This window comes from Buceros rhinoceros, unplaced genomic scaffold, assembly GCF_000710305.1.
Source record: "Buceros rhinoceros silvestris isolate BGI_N320 unplaced genomic scaffold, ASM71030v1 scaffold5173, whole genome shotgun sequence".
NCBI lineage: Eukaryota > Metazoa > Chordata > Aves > Bucerotiformes > Bucerotidae > Buceros > Buceros rhinoceros.
Genome location: NW_010401701.1, coordinates 19130 through 35552, shown reverse-complemented (window position 1 = coordinate 35552; position 16423 = coordinate 19130). Strand labels below are relative to the sequence as shown.

At 38.4% G+C, this 16423-nt stretch overlaps 1 protein-coding gene across 1 annotated transcript in view; it reads left to right on the top strand.

Moving 5' to 3' along the window:
* Positions 1-15594, top strand: part of SLC25A21 (solute carrier family 25 (mitochondrial oxoadipate carrier), member 21) — a 102821-nt gene extending 87227 nt beyond the window's left edge. Inside the window, exons 6-9 of the mRNA XM_010132359.1 lie at positions 3224-3388; positions 11905-12086; positions 12897-12949; positions 15451-15594. Coding sequence (XP_010130661.1) covers positions 3224-3388; positions 11905-12086; positions 12897-12949; positions 15451-15521 — 471 coding nt within the window. The 3' untranslated portion in view covers positions 15522-15594. The remainder of the gene's footprint in view (positions 1-3223; positions 3389-11904; positions 12087-12896; positions 12950-15450) is intronic.
* Positions 15595-16423: the final 829 nt, after the last annotated feature.

Genomic DNA, 16423 nt, shown 5'->3' with positions numbered 1-16423 from the left:
CTGTAAAGCAAGAGACCAATGTATCCTTTCACTTCATACATATTAATTTTTTTCTCTGTTGGAAACTATATAAAAAACCCTGGGGTGTTTTAGTTAGTGAATTCTATGCAATCACTTACTTTAATTACAGCACCCCTTCCTTGGTGACCTTCAGAATATGCCAATAATCACAGTGTAGCTATTCAAAAGCATTCTGAGTTGTTTTGGTCTAGGTGATTAATTTAAATGCAAATTTTCGCAAATTCCAAATTATAGTATATTATCATACAAAGAAAATTGTTAAAGAATGTTGTTGGGACTCCACTAGGAAACTAGTTTACACATAAAATGTAAAAAAAGTGTCTGTTTGCCCTAATGAAAAAAACCAAGGGCCTGAAGTTTTTATATCACAGGCTTATCAATTTTTAATAGATCTTAAAAGAAGTGTTAGAATTCCACGTTTTGCTGCAAATCAGGAAAACTCCATTGACTTCATTACCATGATCTCAAGTTCTCATCAAAGAACATTCCACGCTGAAGCACATAACCTCGAGCCTATTGGAAGGAGCATGTGCCTGTTGTGTTACGCAGCATCAGGCAATGGCGCTCTCATCTCATTGCCATCCGCTGTTTTTCTAAGGTCTAAGTCTGTACCTATCCCATTGTGTAGCTTTCATACTACACGATGAAACCTAATGCAGTTCACATATTTCTTTGACTATTGTACTGAAATAATAAATATATCTTGTTTAAAAGGAACAAGGAAGAGCATGATCACATAGACCCACACCCAGACTCCTGCGCAACTCCCAAAGCAAATATTCACACACTACTGTGACAGATGAATTATTCTGTGGGACGAGATCATCTTTCGAGGGTTGATAGGTTTAAAGAGGAAGGCCACTCTAAATCACGTATCAGCACTTCTGTAGTTTTGACTGCTCCAGGTAAAAATGATGGTGACTTTTTGTTAAGGTGAACTGCTAGAAGGCCCAACACCATGTTGCTTGGTTTTCTTTTCTTTCTTTTTTCCCTATAACCATGGATAACACACTAGCTATAGAAGCTGATGTGGTAATAAAAATCTTTTCTACCTGGCTTAAGAGTTGTGATTAATTAAACAAATACAACTTTGCACTTATGATGAGAAGAGTCTGACTCCAGATTCCACTAAGTAGGTCTCTATAAATCAACAGTTGTGTGAAGTGAGTTAGCTCCAGATGTTTATACAATAAATTCCTCTATCTGAATTAGTCATCCTAAGGTCCTTCCATCATCAGTGATGAAACACAAACCTTCTGTGGCTTTTAGATGCCTACTATGGATGAAGCGCCATCTGAGAGAGCCCTCTTTATTGCTGAAGGACTGAAAAAAAGGACATCTTTTTGAGTAGCTCGGATGTAGGTGTAGACATTGCAGGTATCTGCATTTGGACTGATGAATCCCATCTCAGGTGTTTAGCAACAGGCTTTCCCTCTGAGTCATCAGTAAATCCATATTCAATATGAGACCAAGGAATACCTCACTATTGAAAGTTGCTGTATTCAGCTTAAATCACATTATTTAGGACCAGTTGTTGGTTTCTTTAGAGGTCTAATCTTCATTTTTTTGTGCATGAGAAAGGATGTTATTGCCAATACCTGGACCGTATTCCTTGTGGGGTAACTACATTTTAGGATAGGTTCTGATTTGAATCCCTGGAGCTAGTTAGGAAAGTAAACTATAGTAAAATGTCTGCAGAGCATTAACAGGATGATACTAGTTGCCAAATATGAAAAAACAAAGCGAAACTTGGTATTAAAGACTAAACTTGTCAGAGACCTAAATAAGCAGTCATATGCTGTGTAGATATAACAAGCATCATTTGGCTGATGCTGTTGCTCTATCACAGTGATATTTTGAGATGGAAAGCTATTAAACAAATAAGTGTATTGAAATTAGCACTGTTCACTGTGCCGTAGTCAAAATTCTGCTGTATTTTCATGTTTGAGCCTCCTAGTGGAAGTCATGCTTTGCCTTTCTAATTAAATATTTGGTTACCCAGAGCTGACTTTATGTTTTGGAGAAAGCCCATCTCGAGTCAACAACTTTTTTAATAAAACTTTTCTCTAACTCTGCCAAAAAGAAACCTAAAATGTTCAGAAGGGGAACACCTGATTGTGGGTATCGCATCATATTGGAAAGCAGATCAAATGTGTGTGTAGTCAGGCAGCTCCTGCCTGAGGAACTGATCATTATGTAAGTGGATTCTGAGGAAGTTTCTTCCCCTCTGCTTTCATTAAATGGAATTTGGCTGACTAAAATGATATCTGTGCCTTTGAGGCATTATTTTCAAAACAGGACTTCTAAAGCAAATTTCCTAAATCTGTACCTTGGCATTTAAATGGGTGTTCTGATTTTCAAAATCTAACTACACTTTTAAGTCAAACAATTCATTAGGAGAGAGAAACAGGATTTCCAGTCAGATTCTTAAGGAGAAAAAACAACAAAAAAAACCCCCTTCTTTTCAAGATTTTTCAAAGTGATCTGTTTTTTAAAAAGTGCTGTGTACCCAATAACTGCTTCAAAAGACAGTGTCTTAAAGCAGTGGTTTGCATTCTGAACATCCTGAAGAGTCTCAGCGGATCCAGAGCATTCCCAGACAATATATGTGCCTTTTGTCACCCTTTCAACACTCTTCCTAATGCTGAATCTAGAAACTGCAGCACTGATCTTCACAAAAGGATTTATAACCTCCCTTGCTGCTCTAATCTGAGGCTCCGAAGGACTTGCTTCCATAGTCATAACAGCTGGAAAGTTCCCTGTTCCAATTCTGTCCCTTTTATCACTCCCTCACCATGTATATTCCTGTGCCATTGGTTTTACCAGAGAAGCTGGTTTGATCTTATTGTCCAGAATAATTGTTATATGCTCTGGTTGTGTAAGGGATTCATCTGTCGTAATCTCAACAGCACAGCATCAATGATAAAAAAAAAAAAAAATATTGCCAAATTTTTTCTTTGCTTTAGGGATCCTTAGTCATGATTTCGTCTTGTTTCTGAAATCAGAAAAATGAGATAACTTTTTTTTTTAATGAAAGCTGTGATTTTTACATGATCACAAGAAAGGGAAAATAAATCTGATCAGATTCAAGGTAAAATGACAAGAATTGGCAACACTTTGTCAGCAGGATTGAAATGATGCTATGGGTATTATTTTCTTTTTGTGAAGATGATCTTTTCCTTCTTTTTCTTAACTTGTTTAGCAACCATCTAGCTTTGTTCAAGCTCGGCAGATCATTGAAACTGATGGTCTGGGCTTCCAAGGACTCAACAAAGGTCTTACTGCAACACTGGGCCGTCATGGGGTTTTTAACATGGTTTACTTTGGATTCTACTTCAACGTGAAAAACATTCTTCCAGTCAATAAAGTAAGTCCTTCATACAATGCAACCGACAAGCAGATAAATGGTTTGGCCATTTAATTAACACTGTGTGTTTCTGTGCAAAGCCATGGTATTTAGTAAAAACCAGTGACTAACATAGCTCTCTGTTTTACGGAAATTTATAATGTTTTAATGGAAGCAAACCAAGGTTCCATACTTTTAAAGCAAAGCTGAGTAGTCATGCTTGAATTCTCATTTTTATGAATTTCGCTTTATTCCATGGTAGCAATGTAAAAAGGCAGAAACTGGGACAGAGCTATGTTATGTTTTTGTTAGGTACCTATGCACTTTTTCATGATGAAACAGCTTAGAAGAGAAAAATCAGTTTCTAGAACTTCTTTCAGTATTCACAAAGTAAGGGGCTAAGCTTGAGATGGTGGCAGAGCTGCAGTACGTGGGGTATTGTGGCCACGTACCAGCTCTTTTTACTCAAAAGAGGCTTCAACCTGCTGTTGAAGGATGACAGGGCAGATTTATCCGTGTGGGAGGGAGCTAGCCCAAATCAGGGCTTGCAGGGTCATGCACAGGGGCTTTGTGTAGTTTGTAAGTTAAAAAAAAATTAATCTTTATAGCTGTAATTTCACTTGATGAAATTTTATTTGATAGTCTTATATTCCTTTACATAACAAAGGAAACATTTCCCTTTACAACAAACGGAAATTTTACTAATGGAAACGTGGTATTACTGGCAGCTTTCTAAATGACTGTGTGAGCTAATGGTTTATTAATGCCTCTAGTATGTTACTGAACTGTATTTTCACTAATGTGATTTTTAGATGATGACAGTTAAACAGTCACAGGTGTAATACATAGCAATATTCATATAAGAAGCTGCAATTTACATCAAAAGGGATCAGCCTCTATTCCCAGATGAAGTAACACCTCTTTTTTTTTCTGCACTTCTGAGTGCCCTGGTATTTTTGTTGGCAACGTTGTGTAAATGGAGAAAAGCTCCACTTCTTATTTGCAGGTCATTACAGTAAATTGAATTGTTCAAGAGCAGCTAACCCACAAGTTTCTACAAGTCTCTTTTAGTGCATTGAAGCATATTTTACAATGTACTTTAATCACACCTTCTCAAAACTCAAAGCACAAGCATAGCTTGGTACTAAGATGGGAGGAAACACAGTTGTGTTGATCAAAAGATGAAAAAATTATAATCACTGTGAAGAATCTTATGCAGGTAAGGACAAAGAGGCTTGTGTGCAACTTCTATGGAAATCCTCAAATGTTCTGGCGTAGCAGTTGAAGGATAGTGATAGTGTTTGGCATAAGCATGATTTCCTACCCTGTCAAATTAATTTAAAAAAAAGGGGGGTAATTATTACATGATTAGAAAGATTTGAAGTGTTATGATCTAATATAAATTCATACTGTATACAGATTTTGTATGATACAGAAAATTGTTAACATCTACCACATGGATTTAAATACATCTGGAAAATGAAAGAGAAATTACTTTGGTGTCAGCCAGTGGCCCAGCTGTCCTGAACATACTGTCAAAGGCAAAGGACAATTTAATCAATTTGGGATTAGATTTCATTAACTGCAAATAAGTGAAGAGCTTTGCCTTGCACTCAACCATACGACGTGGCTTGCACGGTGGCTACCCCTGCCCTAGTAAGTTGAGCAGCGTCACTGAGACTCAGTCATCTGTGCTGTGGAGTGTTCCCTGGCCCAGCCAATGCCATTCCTGGGTACGACTTCGGAGTTAGCGCAGTCGAGGAACCGTTCTTAACAGGCATGTTTCATGCAGCCAGTCTCTTTTGAATGGTAACAGCATTTAATGGCACTAATACAGTTCATAGAACTCTCTAGGCCAGCTGGCATCAGTGTTATAGACGGTTCTCTACCTATATAGTCAATAATTCTGATCAAACTCCCATTAAAATCAATACAAATCTGAATTTTAGAGAGTCTAGATGAGGCCTCACCTGGCCTGTGCTGGCCAGCATCATGTCTCGCGTGTTTATGTGCATCAAACCTCACTTCAGTGACTGGAAAATGGAAGTATTCAACAACATTTTGTGACCTGTAACTTAAACCTCTTCTACCAGTAGGCCAGTACTGGAGGCTAAGAGTCATCCAGCCTCTAGAAGGAATTTGGTAGAAGCTGGTTCGCAGTTAGTCTGAAAAATATTAGACAGTTGTAACTTTCCAAGATTTCTTACATACTTGATTTCATTACTAAACCTAATTTGTTCACTTTGTGTATTTTGCCAGAAAAGTAAATCTTAAAGTCAGTCTTGCGATATTGACAAACATAAAAATTGTGAAATAAGAATACTGCACTTTTGAAATAATTTTGGCTCTTGACTATGTATCTGCTGTTCCCCATCTGTAACGTAAGTGGAAAAATGTATGGAAATGTCCATACGAGCCCTTTAGCTGTCAACAGTGCTAAACTGTGCATTAAATTTGCATCCCAATTAGGGATGTTTGCAGCTTATTTTGCCAAAAACAATAAACCTTTTATGTTGAGTGGTCAGATGATATAAATGTCATGTGTGGGTTGTAAATGTTCGTAATGAATAATTTTTCGTATGTTCGGTCTGTTCTGCTAAACAGACCATTTACAGCCAACCTCATGCTCTGTTTACTGAAAACGGAACAAGCCAGACTCGTTTCACTTGCTTCTAATGTAACAACCGTAGAGCATTAGCAGCTATGCATCTGCACGAGCAATCAAATTACTCTGCAAATTTATATCGTCTCAGTTTTATGGCACCTGCTTTTATAGCACATTTCATAGGCATCCAGCAGCTCTTGCTTTTCAATTCTTTATCATACTTAAGTCTGATGGTAAATGTTAGTTTCACTAAAACCTTTGCTCGCTACCACCTCCAAGTGGCTGTCATATCTCTTAACAATAGGAAATTTTCACACTGGCTGCTAAAAATTCCCTTTGAAATGGGGCCAACTGCAAAACTCATTACAGGTTGGGCACTATCTGTCCCAGCTGCCATGGATGTGCCTCTTGTGAGAAGGACTGCTACATCAGACCGTGGGAGCCAAGAGGCGCGTTGGTTAGTCAGAAAAAGATCTCAAAATTTCTATAGGCAAAGGAGAAAGGACAGGAAACCAAAATGGGCTCTTTGGCTTGGAGAATAAATAAGATAGCAGACAACAATTTTGCTTTAGTTGTTTTCGGATCTGTGCCAACATAGAAGTTGTATGTTGGAACAGTCAGTGAAAAAGGCATGTGGGGCAACAGAGTTGAAAAAATAGTAAACTGAGATGATTCGGGAGAAGACTGGATCAGAGTGGGAAGTGGAATAACCTCAGAGCTACCATCCAAGCTGAGGTTTCAGGATGACCTGGGAACTGAAAAAAAAGATTAAAAATGGTGGTGCTGTATCCAGTACGATGTTACAAGGCACCCATCAGTACTCGCCACTGCAAGGTGTCTGTTGCTGTTGAAGTGACAGCCTGTGTTGTTTGAAAACTTCAGCCCAGGCCATCATGACCAGAAGATGTTTTATCAAAAGGGGAGAGTCTGTTGCTAGCTCACCTGCTCCTGTATTCTGGTGTTCCTGTAGACAAGGCAGGTAGGAAGTTTGAGAAGATAAGTCTTTGGGCAAAATAAAAAGGTGAAGAAATAAAACAAGTTCTTCTGTTTTCCCACAGAAATGAGGATAATGCTGAAACAGGTTCAACTACAGCTAACAGTGAGGCAGGCTTGAATTAGCTAAGTTCTTGCAAGATATACAAATAATCATTTAATAGGAAGAGAGATCCTGTCTTATGAGTGCCCCAAATGAGGGAAATTTTTCTGAGCTTGCGCCTTTCCAGACATCGGTATCAGTCAGTCACAAGGGCTGATAGGACGTCAAACTTCTTTAGTTATGGTATTCATGGGGCTGCTTTTATTTTTCTGTTTCATAAGTTACTGTATAACAGCGACTGAAGATGAATAGTGCAGACAAAGGTGCTGGTAAGCAGTAAGACATCATTTCCTGGGTGCCCTTTGCTTCATAGCTAGTGTCTAAATGATGCCACAAAAAGCTTCTTGTAACCCCAGCACTTCATGAACAGTCTGATCATCGGTGTAGGCTGACTCTGTGAGGAAGAGCTGCTTGCAGTTGCAGCAGGAGCCTCATGTGACGTTGGAGAATCGATTCTGTTTTTACCAGTGTGCTTAATGGTTTTCCAGATGGCCATTTGCCAGGAGCTGCAAGAACATGAACCATGTAGTGAATGAAAGGAACACTGGTACTCTCTCTTGGGTAAACCAGGGAGCCATAGGTAGCTATGGGACTAACAGAGGAGACAGACAAGAAATTTGTGAGGACCTAAGGAAATTGGGTAGGGGTTTCTTCCGCCTCTTTGGTGTTCTGCTTTCAGCAGTCTAACAATAATCTGCAAAAGTGGTGATGAGTAAGAGGAACAAGTACAGATCTGTCTGGCGCTTCTCTTACTGACTGCACTGAGTCTCCAGAATTCTGTGTTTTTTGTATTCAGTGTCCACCACATTTTGATGTCTCTTGGTATTTATTTACATAGAAAGTTGCTTGGTGAGATGTTTGTTTTAGGACTAGATGAAATCCTAAAACATCATAGGCCATTTTGGCCTTGCCCTGTGGGTCCAAAAGTTTATAACAAAAGAGTAAATAATAGTTAATAATGCTACTTAGAAATCTGGGGTAAGAAAGATTAATAATTTTATCAGGAAACTGTATTGTGAGCAAAACAAATCACTGGGAGAATTGCAGACTGTTTGAAAATTTATACCCTGTACAGTAGACAGCCATGTCACTCTGGAGTGACACTAGCTAGTTTATCCTAGTGTCTGTCATTCATGTTCTTATGCTACCAGTCATCTGACAGGTGGATTTTAAAAACTTAAATAAATGTCTGCTGCAATGGGATTGCACTCAAGGAGGAATCTGAAATGATACCGATGTGAAAAAGCATGTTTAGTTCAAAGAAAGTGCAGCTGTGACTGTGCATTTTGGGGTGTCTTTTCTCGTCATCCATGTGTTTATTGTCTCCTCATGATGATTAGTACAATGAAGTTTGTTGTCATTGCCATTTCAGCATTTCCTATGTCTTTTGACAAAGATCAGACCATCATATTTCAGTTTATTATTATTATTTTCATTAAAGCAGTTTTAATTTTCTTTTCCAATCCGTAAGTCTCTCTTCCTTATTCCTTTTCTCTTTCCCCTCTCTGGGAAGGGGAGGACAGGGAGAGAGGTAATAGAGAGCATCTCTCATTTGTCTGGTAGCCAGCCCAGCTCTAATCCTTGGTATCTTGTTTCTAAGCACTATTATGTGTGTTGTTGGAGTGTCCGCATTATCTGAGCAAAGTCCCTACCTTAGGGACTTTGAGCTGTTCCTTTGAAGGTACCTACTTCTCTTCACTGCATGTGCAGGTGTGGTGTCCTACCTTGAACTGCACCTAAAATGGGTGTCTCAAGTCATTATCTATTCTAAAATGATTTTTCAGTTATTCTGAAAAAAATCGTATGAACTGAGTTCCAAGCATAAACGTGCATGGCTTTACCAAAGGGTTATTTCATTGCTGGATTTATGTCTATGCTGCTTATTCAATTAAGTGGCCACCCTTCAGTATGGATGAAGATAGTCTGGGAGCTTTTAACTGAGATAAAAGATTTAAACATAGGTTTTTGACAAAGTGCCCAGCAAATAAAGTGAATGAAGTGATAAGCAAAGGAAAGCCGGAGGCTTTGAAGACCGAAACTGATAAATTAAAACTGTCTCCAGGGGGTGACACTCTTGTACATGGGTGTGTTTGTGCTAGATTTAGGGCTAGAGTTTTCTGTTGCTAGAAATAATGGAATATAAAAGAAGGAATTAAGGATACTATTCAAGAGGAACTTCTAGAGACTCCATTTATTTGAAATTTTTATGATAGAAGTAATCAAATGCAAGAAGTTGAGAGATAACATCTCAAATTTTTTTCTCCCAAAGAAAGCAGAGAAATCCATCAGGACATGCATAGTTATGGGGTTTATGAATGATGCCTATGTCTCACTTTGTTTTTTACAGCTGCTGGTGCTCACAGGGCAGGGGCTGAGGTGTGCAGGAAATGTGGTTGTGAAGGGCGTGGTAAAAAAAGCGAGATGATCACAGATTACGTTATCCAACCATGGCAAATTTATTCCATCGTGAATAAGCAAACCGGTATTTCACCTCCTTGTGATATTGTGGTGTGGCACCATCTAAACCGAATTTCTGTTCTGTATGTTCTGCTCATACTATATAAAAATCACCTTTCTTTAAAACAAGATTTGCATATGTTTTTCCTCTAGTTCTGCCATTTATGAAAGCAAGAGGAGCTTGTCAGAATCTTTTTTACTAATGGAATGACCCATATGATGGGTGGATATGATGAATGCCCTAGAGAAGCCTTTCCATGAGATGTATAATAAAAAAAATCAAGTTACATAGCAAAGCTAAATGTGTATAACCGCACATTTGGTTAGAATTCAGTTTTGTGAATGGGCAAAATGTTGCCTTTCAATTTCTTTTTTTGTGCCACAAATATTGGAATAGAAATAAAGCAATTTGGTTTAATTTCCCTTTAGTTGTGTTAGTGCAGTGGCAGGTTTTAATAGATGCTTCCTTGATCAGAATGCACTGTTCTATACTCTGTGGCACTCTCAGTCATGAAGCGGGCAACACTGGCATTGGGAATTCACAAAAATATGAAAAAGTTCAGTCATTCAAATATAAAGGATTTGTCAGGAGCAGCAAATCTTGAAGTTAAAAGTTTCACAAGTAAATGTTTTTGCCTGACAAGCGTTGCCTAGTCTAGAGGGAAGCCCACTGCTCTTGGGGCTATGGAAGAAAGTGTCCTTGCACCAAAGTGCATGACAAAAATTCTTCCGACCCTTCTGGACTATGAAAAGTCTCCTCACTGCAGCCTGGTTTGAGGAGGTTAGCACAATCTGGAATAGTACTTAGCTCTGAGGTGTGGGTATAATCACACACCTGCTGCCCCGAGGTAGGTAGGCACCATGCTGGAACAGGGCTGCCATATTGCTGCCCCTCAAACTTCAAAAGTGGTCCTTTTTGCTTCTCTAGAAACCAGAAATATTGGCTTTATTTGTATTTAAACCACCATCAGTATGTACAGAATAAACAGAAATTTGTTGCTAAGCTTTTTGCTGATAAAGTCTTACAATTCTTTATACAGCACAAGCCATTCTAATTTTTAAAAGGTATTACCAGTGTGTTTCATGTTTTGTGAAATCAAGGTGTTGAGTTTTTCTGCAAGTAATAAAAAGCCCTGTTGACTTTGACATGTCTCTCTAAACACCTGTATGGACTTGGTCCAGCGCATATTATGGAAGGTTTAATTTATGTTTCTTGTTCCTAATCTGGAAAGGAAAACTTCTGCATTGTTTCCTTTTTCAGTCACCAATGTTCAGGTTTAGGAAACAAAGAACTCTTTCACTTTAATATTGTGCTGATGGTATAACATGGCAAGATCATTTGTTATGTCACTGATGATTTTCTATAATTAAAGTACCCTCATGAAAGAAAAAGGAACTGCATATGTGGAGTCTGATATAGCAAAAAAAAAAAAGTGTCCTTTCTGTTGAAGACCAATAGCAAAAAAAGTTATGTGGATAGGAAATGCCCTGGAACACGCTTCCCTGTGACTTCCACTAAGAGAAGTAGGATTAAACTTGCTTCAAGAGGCTTTGACTCCCAGGTACGCTCTGGGTTCTTTGATGTCGTAGAAAATGCCAAAGTAGGAGGTCTTTCTAAAAGATCAAATAAAACCCAGTTACACTGTGAACCGTGCGTGAGCAAAGAAGTTTTTAGATGCACTTCTAACCTGCTCCTAACTTTTACCGTGAATATATAACAATCTGTTGTAAATTCTTCAGCCAATTAGCTGAGTGAGTTACCACCATTTATAATGCGCAGAGCGTGGAGGCTCCTTTGCAGTTGCACCGCGTTGGATTGTTAATAACAGGAAGCTAGCACTTCTCAGTACAGTGGATCAGCTACATGTGAAAATAAATGTAAAAAACCTGGAGGGGAATGGCAGCAGACTGAGATTAGCCTTTATTTAATTTAGCGTTTGGGGGTCCAACACACAAATGAGCATTTTAGTAGGCTTCATGGTGGAAGTTGCTGTCATTTGTAAAATATTCTGGCCAATTAGCTAATAGTGTGCTTGGATTTCTCCTGTTTTGATACAGTAATACTAAGTACATTGTGAAGCCCAATTATACAAATCATCCCCATATGCCATACCAGTCTTTCTTTATGAACTGTGTTTATAAATCCTGTGTGAGGAAATGTGTACTTCAGCAATTTAGACCATGTGTAAAAACATAGCCAATAGGATTGTCAAGAAAACAAGTTCCAGCATAGGAAATCCTAATGTGTTCCGCTAAAATAACACGAGTGTGTTGTGTTGTGTGAGTTTTCTGATTAAATGCATATTGCTTTATAGTGCTTAACCTGTGCAGGTCCTTCGGTATCCCTTTTTATTCTTTCTTTCTTTCTTTCTTTTGTAGGATCCAAATTTGGAGTTTTTGAGGAAATTTGGAATTGGGCTGGTCTCAGGAACAATAGCCTCAGTTATTAACATTCCTTTTGATGTTGCAAAAAGTAGGATTCAAGGACCACAGCCAGTTCCTGGGGAGATCAAGTACAGAACCTGTTTTAAAACTATGGCGACAGTCTATAAAGAGGAAGGGTAAAACATTCTTATTTTGATAAATGTCCAGACCTATGTTTAAGTTCATACGGGTCCATAAACCCATGTTGTTATATTTCAGATTTGACGAGGACCATTAAGCCACCCTGAACTCACATTTCACAAGGGCACAATCTAACGTTTTAAAAATTTATTTTAGTGTTACAAGGAGGTATCCCCCTATACTCCATGTGAACTTTTACAAAAGGCTTACAAGATGATTATTGGGTGTCAACATTTATGTTCCACAAATAAATGCTTCAAATTTCTCGTATAACTTTTTCAACTCTTCATTTTGTGAAAGGAAAAATATCGACAACAGGATATTTCCCAATTTAATGTGATTGTAATTATAAAGACCTCTGTCCTTTAAAATAACTGCTGAAACAATTAAATTGGGGACAGATCCTCATGGCAATAACATTTTCAAACTTTTAAAAATATTTCTCAAGTGGGGACTGCATTGTAGCTTTGATATTCAATTATAGCCGTCATTTTGTCCACGTACACAGATGTTGTTAACAGACGTCTTGAAAGTAAAACCATCTCGCTGATTAAAGTCATATTTCTGATTGGCTAAGATCACAACGTTGCCTTTGTGACTGAACATTGATTAACTTTTTCTCTTCATCTGATCTGCCTCTGTAAGAAGTTAGAATCCAGATATGGCCTGCTATTGAACATGTGTAATTTCAAATAATTGCTCCTAAGTGCTCTGCCAGCATTTTAACAAACACGTGTAAAATTCCATTCTTCTTTTAGAGCGAAAATGTTGTTTGAAATGTTTTGTTTGTTTTTCTTCTGCTACAGCTTTCTGGCTCTATACAAAGGCTTGGTTCCCAAGATCATGAGGCTCGGTCCAGGTAATTTTCCCTCTGTCATTTCTTATATTGCTTTTGTTCTTGATTTCTCTTCCCGTTTTTTAGTTTCATGACAAAATGTAGTGAGCATCAGTCAAATAAATGAAGCAGCATACCAGAAATCATCAAAATCTCTTTCATCTTTGAATGATTTCGTATGGTAATAGCATCATCTAATAGTGTCATAGATGGATTTGCCTAAGTACGTGTCCAAAAAAATCACTTACACGTACACATCAGAGGATTGCAGATTCAAGTAACTGCTGGTTTGTGCAATTGCTTTATTTGAACAATCCAAAGTGCATCCATACAAATGCCAGAACTATAAAACTTTTGGAAGTGTTTCTGAAAGCTTCCTATTCCTTCCAATATGTTTTTTTTATTTCACTGGGGCTGTTCTGTACCCATGTAAAGTCACCCTAAAATGCAGGTTCAAGTCTCTCCAGTATAAATGTTCTCAACTAGTTGAAGCATATCCCAGGCATATCAAATTCCAGTTCCTCTCTTCTGTGCTCTGTTAGGGCTGTAAAGAGCAGACAGTAAAAGGCCAATAGCATAAGCTGGGAAGAGACTTGCCAATGGCCTTGGAAGACTAAGAGGACAAGGACAGCTTAAAACTGGTTTGATGATTGACACCTTCTTGCTAGTTGTTACTCCACTGTGGGAGCACAGTGGTTGAGACCTAGATCTTCTTTGACTGCTAGACTATTTTTCCTCCGACTGATTTTGAGTAATCATGAAAGCAAAGCACTGGGCCCTTCAACTCTGCCATCCCACAGAGGCAATCTGTGTCAGAAAGAACAGAAGCCCCAGTTTGAACAGTATCCTATTCCCGTGAAATTGTCTTTCCAGTTGTGCAAGGTGGTTTAACAGGCAAGAACACACATTGTTGAAAGCAAGTATGTACAGAGTCTGTTCTGCAGTATAAAGGAGGCGTTATGTGAATGCATATCCAAGCCACCTGGCTAAGTGCTAGACCAAGCCAGGTTATTGTGCAGGGGAAAGAAAGAAAGAAAGAGAGGGGGAAACAGGGCAGCTAGGCAGAACTCTGAGCTGAAAGCTCAGAAAGTAGCTGAAAGCCTTTTCCTTCACACGCCAAAGGTACTAGATTACACGCAGGACAGAGGAGGCAGAGTTTTGCTTCCCCAGTACCTGTTAGCACAGCTGATTTTGGAATAAAATTTTCTATCTTACAAATGACTGTGCATTCTGGCCCAGATTCAGCAAGCCAAGTGTGCGCTTCCGCTTTCACAACTTACGTCATGCCATTGACTAATATATAGATCTGGCTTTCCGGTGAAATAATGCAATCCTTATTGTGACTGGAACGATAATTCCTTCTTTCAACATGTCAATGCTTTCAGGAAAAGAGACAGACAAACAGACCACATGGTATGAGAACTGGAATCAGCCTTGATTTGGGCTCAAAGCATTACATTGTGTCCATGATTTGTGTGTTGGTCAAAGACTTTTGCAAACTTTTGGTCTCTCTAGCTGTCTGTGAGTTGCTGGTCACAGAGAATTTCAAGTCTGATGACGGCTCGTTAGGATGAACAACATGGCAGTGGTAGTTTTGTGTGCCTGGCTGTTACCCATTGACCTAGAAAGGTCAGCCCAGCTCAGCAGAAGACTCGTTTTTTAGAGGTGCCTCTCTAACCTGCTGAGACCACAGGCAAAGGCAAAGGCAAGAATATTTGTGCCTGAGAGCTGGCACCCACAAGTAGCACATTGTAACACTCTTTTACTCCTGCAGCCTGGAATCTGATTCTCTTTCCCCATGTTCTCCTACCAGAAGATCTCTATATTCTTACTTATACACATACACCTTCCGAAATGTTCCCTTCCTCAGCTCATACAGTAATTACAGCCCGGTTACAGAAGGGCTTTAGTCTGGCTTCACTAACAGTGAAGATACTTCATGGTATTCAGGCTGGGACTTTTTACAGTTAGCAGTTCTAGCAGAAAATGCCATTTCATCAGATCAAAACTTTGCCTGTGGATTCTTAGCCAGGTACAGGCACAAGATAATACTCATTTCAATACAGCAATTTTCTGCTTTAGACATGGTAAACAAACTGCTGAAAACCTGTCCTGGATCTTACCTGGAAGGATTTTCATCACCCTGGTGATGAATTTTTGTCATTCCACCACTCAGGTTGCTCTTTCATGGCCAAATCTAACTCTTAAACAAACACACAGATATACACATATTCACTTGTAAAAGAACAAAGGAAAATATTTGTCTTGAAAAAGTGTTAGGAAAAATCACACTGAGGGTGATCTTCATTTAATATACAAGCTTTTTACACCTTTAGGGTCTAATAGTAAGTAAAATCAGTGTGGTTTAAGAATTGTGAATTTTTAATGAATCAGGGAATTAGTAGAATTATCTGTTTTGCAAATAAGGCTTTGCCATATCCTTCCACTACAAACACTCTACGAAGTGTTGAAAATATTGAATTCTGTATGTAGTGAAATAACATCTTTAATATCTTTTCTTCCAGGTGGTGCAGTGATGCTTTTGGTTTACGAATATGTTTATGCCTGGCTTCAGGACACAGTTAATCGCAAGTAGCGCTTCTGAAAAATGTACTTTTTAAAGTTATATGTGTTCTAAAATACACTTTAATAAAGTAAAAGTGATTCTCGTCCTTTGTGGTGTTGGATGCCCGCAGATTACGCTGCTGTTAATACAGTTCAAAACAAATTTGGTCTTCAGGTCCTGATCCAAGAAAACGTTTAAGCACACCCTTTTCTGTAAGTGCATAAGTAAATAGCACAGTTGATATTTGTAATTGTTTTACTGGGTCAAGAGAAAATATAAAGGGGATATAGGAACAAGTTAGTTTTTCAATGACAAACTGAAAACTCTGGACATTGAATTGTACTATATAGTCAATACACTTTTTTAAAAATTTCAGATTAAATGGCGAGATTGTTTTCTTCAAAAAAAAAGGGAATAATCCTGTGAGACCAGATACTGGTGTAAACTGTTAGCTCCATCGACTCCGGGTTAAGAACAGGAAAAATACTCTGCAAAGTCACGTCAATCTTGGGTCCAGTTCCAATTCAGTCCAGTATTATTTCAACCTTGATAGAAGAGCTTCTTAATATGTTGGGAGTTAGGATAGCAAAAGGACAGCATGACTAGCCACAGCCTTAAAAACACACATATTGTTAAATGTCCTACTTGTTCTGTACCGTATATCTCACTTAGGTCAAGAAGAATCTGAAAATAATTAGTCTGGATCAAGTTACTTAAAAGTGCACACAACTGTGGGAGTCATAGAAGAAATTAGTAAATGAACAGGAAAATATACTTTTAGACATACAAAATTTTACTCAAATTTTTGTCCACTTTCATATACTATTGCTTAAAGACCTGTCCTGTGATAAAAATGTTCAATGCACCTTAACCGCCCCTTTAGCCTCTCATTACCACTGTGGGATGGAGAAATGATGTTCTAGACTGACAGC